Below are 5000 nucleotides of genomic sequence, written 5' to 3'. Positions count from 1 at the left end.
CATGGCCGTCGGGATCGGGAGTCGAACCCGCCCGCGGCACACTGCCAGACTTGGACTACCGGCCAAGGTGCCTGGACGCTGAGCCACGGCCCAGGCCATCTGTGTGAAATTTTAACCACCTCCTATATCCAGCTTTCGGGTGTGTTCACTAAACTTTGTCCTACACAAACATTACATTCCATCGACAATGAATGTAGAATTTTACTTCATAGTGTCTGAGCCAATCGACATACAGTATAGTGTTTATCTAACGTCATATTGATGTACGATGATAAGACGCCCCTCACTTCACACGGGTGTGATTTCTATACTTTGGCAATTCAAAAATAGCACATATTCAAGCACATGCCGCGCAAGTACAGTATGTTCTTGCAGATCTGCTATTCTTGAAAAATCATGAACATTTGGTGCAAATCTTTTAACTAAAATCTTTGCTTCTGGGGTCCCTGGAACAAATTATTTCAGATGGGGGGTCTGCGGCCAAATACAAATAATGTCGGGGGTTCCTTGACATGAAAACGTTAGAGCACCACTGATATTACAGTAGCATATATACTGTATTATATATATTGTAGGTCCTTCAGAAAACTGTCCCTCAGGTCTTACTGGGTTAAAGACAGCCTAAAATAACATGGCCCTCGCACCGCAAGACGAATGCTCCCCAAAACCTGACTTCATTTGTTGATGACTCGCGCATTAGTCATCCGCTGCCTAAATTATAGCGCAGGGCTAAAGATTAATTCATGCACAGGGTTTGCTATTGTTCTTTTATTATTATTATTTTTCTTTTTTCTCTCTCACTAATGGGCTTTGCTCGTAGTTTACTAAAATGGAGATGGATATACAGTAGGTCGACTGGCTTACTCAACGCTATGTAACAGCTCTGTTTAGGCAGTGGGAGTTCACGTAGAGATGGACAGATGTTTAAAGGTTTCATGACATGCATGTTCATTTATTTGTATTTTTTCCTTTTAGGTTTTATGACCTCAATTGCACCCAAACAACCTGAACTTTTGTTTTTAACATTCAGTGAATTTTCTGGGCTTTTCTCTGTGTGTTCTGAAGCCTTTTTGAGCTGCAATGAAAATAGGCCAAGTCCCTCAACAGTGACATCTGCTGGCAAATTCATCATATTCGGGATTTGTGGACTGTTACATCACAGTACACAGGCAAATCAGAGCCAGAAAACCCCAGACCACAAAAAATTGACTGAATGTTCAAAGTTCAGGCTTTTTGGGTGCAATTGAGCTCAGAAAACCTAAAAAGAAAACGATAGGAAAATTACAAAAACCCTTTTTTTATGTCACAATCCACATTAGAGAGAAAAGGATATTTTTGAAAAGATATGCTGCCTGACGCTGTCGGGCAGAACCTTATATCTCTACATTTCATCATTTTTTAAATGTTTTCTATAAATAAATGCCCTATTTTATACATACAATAGACAGTGGATAGTGGATCTGCAACGTGTCACAAATAAACAGATTACGACATTTTCGCCTATTATACCCAAACTAGGGACACCAGTTTGGAAGCGGATACGTTTGTGGGTTTTATAAATATTTAATGAACAGTTTGTGCTTGTTGTGACTAAATAATAACTTTAATAACTGTCCTGAAAAGTAACAGTTTTTGGACATACAAAGCTTCCACTGACACAACAATATAGTGGCTGACCAAATATCTGTTTGTTTGTTTTGTTTATTTGTTAGTGGTCTTGAAACGCAGCATTGCCGCAGTCTAGACAACAATCGTCTACATCTTTTATATGCCTACACAGTATTATGGGTTGATCTCACATAAGGAGGCAGGGTTGCAGTGTTGGTGACGGGTAGCGTGGATTTTGACAGCAAATTCAGCTTTTAGTTTAGACATACCCGGTAGTCTTGTGAATAACTCTTAATTTAATATTTGGTTATCTTTGAGTCATCTAAAATGTTTTAGTGTTAGTCTAGTTTTAGTCGAACTAAATATCATAAGATCTCAGTCGACTGAATCTACAGTTTATTTAGTCGACTAAAATGTGTGTTTTGGCGGGCCTAGATCGGCTATTTTCATGCAGCATGCAACCAAGCATAAACTAACTGGATCTATTCTCCCTAACATTTTAGTCTAGGTTTTTTTTGTTGACAAAATTGTCAGTACATTTAGTCATCGTAGCTTCTTTTTTTATTAATTTAGTTTTCCTCTGTGGGAAAAAATAAGAAATCATCGTACTTTTAGGCGACGAAGTCAACACTGGTGTCACCAGTGGCGGGGGGGGGGGGGGGGGGGGAAGAGAGAGAGAGAGAGAGAGAGACAGAGAGAGAGAGAGAGAGACAGAGAGAGAGAGAGAGAGAGCTGGGAGGTAAAGTGTTGCTATACTGTTCATTTAGCCCTGGCTAAGTGGTCAGGGACCCCTGGACAGGTGAACTCTATTCTCCCCACTGGCCCGGCAGTGGGTCTTGTTGTACGGTGTGTGTGTGTGTGTGTGTGTGTGTGTGTGTGTGTGTGGGGGGGGGTACACACACACACTAACAGAATTTCTCCAGTCCTCTGGGCCCTGGCGCAAAGCAGAGAATAAATGGTGCAGGTGGCAGGCCAGGACAGAAAAATCAATGCCTGCTTATACAGACATGACACAACCAGCAGCAGCCCCCTGCTTTCTGTGTGTGCCTGTGTGTGTGCGCACATGCGCGCGCGCGCGCGTGTGTGTGTGTGTGTGTGTGTGTGTGTGTGTGCGCATGCTCGCTCAATTCGTATATGTGTATATACGCACCATGTGCAATCATGTGATTTTACACCTAGATTGGGTGCGTGTGTGCATGCACATACGCACATGTACTGTGTGTCTGAGTATCCACAAGGCTCCTTTTCCATCCTCACAGAGTCGGATTTTCTACTTTATTTTCCTTTTTTTAACAGTACCTCAGCTTTGGGACTAGTCAATAACGCTCTCCCTCACTCCAACACTTTATCCTCTTGTTCTCTCTCCCTCCCTCCATCCCTCTCTCTCTCCCTCCATCACTCACTCTCTCTCTCTCTCTCTCTCTCTCTCTCTCTATTCAATCAAATCATTTCAATTCAATTCAAAGTGCTTTATTGGCATGAGAAAACATACGTTTACATTGCCAAAGCAAAAAAGTGGAACAATGCAATCAAAACAAAATATTATGTACAATTGAGAGTCAGAATCTTCAATAAATCTTCTATGTACCGAGACCACTCGATGCAGGAATACACGCAATGGTGTTAGTATAGTCTCTGTGTTCCATGTGATATCCTTCTCCTATCACAGCAGCTCACACATCTTGCTGCTGTGATATCCTTCTCCTATCACAGCAGCTCACACATCTTGCTGCTGTTTGCACATTGTTGTGTTGTGCTCGTATGCCACCAAAATGTGGAACGCCCTACCAACAACCATTAAGACATGTGAATCCCTCAACTCCTTCAAAACCTCTCTCAAAAGGCACCTACGGACGGCTGCAATTCGAAACTGGCCCCTGTAAAGTCTGAGACACTGTATATGTTTTTTTTTTTTACATATAGAAGTGTATATTTGTATGTCTCTAAATGTTCTGATGAATTGAAAATGGTGGACCCTGTTGTAAACAAGTGTAATGCTTTATCATGGTGTCGTCCACAGTAACAGTTCATGTATTGACTGTGAAATGCACCCATTCGGCATACTGTTAATACTTCAATCAATCAATCAATCCATCCATCTCTCCTCTCCTCCCACAGGAAGTTTGAGTGTGACCTGTGTGAGCGTTCCTTCAGTGAGAAGTGGGCTCTGAACAACCACATGAAGCTCCACACGGGAGAGAAGCCCTATAAGTGTGCCTGGCCGTCCTGTCACTACGCCTTCCTCAACGTGTCCGCCATGAAGGACCACTACAGGACGCACACAGGTGAGACGAATAATACATAATCACCCCGGTTCCCACCCAGTGCCATAGGGTTGATTTTGTCGATGAAAGCTATGGCGAAATATTTTTTCACTGGCAAAAACTAAATAAGAACCAAGCTGTGATGACTAAAACGTTAGGGAGTTGAGAAGAGATTCAGTAGAACTAAAAGACAAGTCATTTGGAGCGCCCAGCCACTGGCTTAGTGGTCCAGGCGCATGCCATATATGTACAGTCTCTGGCCTGACAGCGCGCTGCGTGTTCGAGTCCCGTTCATGACGACCTTTGCTGCGTGTCTCTCCCCCCCGTCTCTCTCTCCCTCTTTCCTGTCAATCCTCACACTCAATATAGACAGAAAAGCCTCAAAAAAAGTATTTTTAAGCTTGGTTGCATGCTGAAAATAGCAGATCAACAAGCTCGCAATGGGTCGCAGCGCGACGTGTTGGTGGGAGGCTATATAGCGGTCTCAAATGATCGCCCTCTCACCGTGGAAGCTGGGCGTCGGAAGTCTCTGAGCGCATCGTCGTTATGCGGCGGGCCGCGCGCCCGCCCAGCGGTTTCCCCTCTCGGTCTCAGTAATGTCCCACACATGGCTCCTTGATGCCCTTTTAAGTCAATGACAGAAGCAGCAGCAGCCAGTGGCCTGACAGCCTGACTGAGCGCTTGCAGGAGAGCCCTCCATCCGTCATAGGCGCCTGCTGCGTGCGTGTGTGTGTGTGTGTGTGTGTGTGTGTGTGTGTGTGTGTGTGTGTGTGTGTGTGTGTGTGTGTGTGTGTGTGTGTGTGTGTGTGTGTGTGTGTGTGTGTGTGTGTGTGTGTGTGTGCGTGGGTGCGTGGGTGTGTGTGTGCACGGCACAGAGTAGCTGGTTGTTATTTTAAATGTGTCTTAACACAATCTATGCCAACCTCGAGATACCTCGAGAAAAACTATTATTACCATCTAGGCCATTTACGAGATCATGAGATTTGATTAAAGAGCATTAATCCAGCTTTAAAAATAATAGTTTTACCTTTTTTTTTAGCTTCCATCGCTAGCCTCCATAGGCCTCCTATGGTAGAAACAGCCTACATGATAATCCTCTGTGCTGGTATAAGGGGATAAAGTACCTTA

General features: G+C 43.8%; 1 protein-coding gene across 1 annotated transcript in view; it reads left to right on the top strand.

Annotated features, from left to right (window-relative positions):
• znf407 (zinc finger protein 407) overlaps positions 1 to 5000 on the top strand; it is a gene marked incomplete at its 3' end in the record, with an annotated part of 221238 nt that overhangs the window by 125372 nt on the left and 90866 nt on the right. The window contains exon 6 of the mRNA XM_083762008.1: positions 3727 to 3893. Within this exon, the coding sequence (XP_083618134.1) occupies positions 3727 to 3893 (167 nt within the window). The remainder of the gene's footprint in view (positions 1 to 3726; positions 3894 to 5000) is intronic.

Source organism: Protomyctophum parallelum (genome assembly GCF_964188405.1).
Source record: "Protomyctophum parallelum genome assembly, chromosome: 3".
NCBI lineage: Eukaryota > Metazoa > Chordata > Actinopteri > Myctophiformes > Myctophidae > Protomyctophum > Protomyctophum parallelum.
This window is presented reverse-complemented; position numbering and strand designations above follow the sequence as displayed.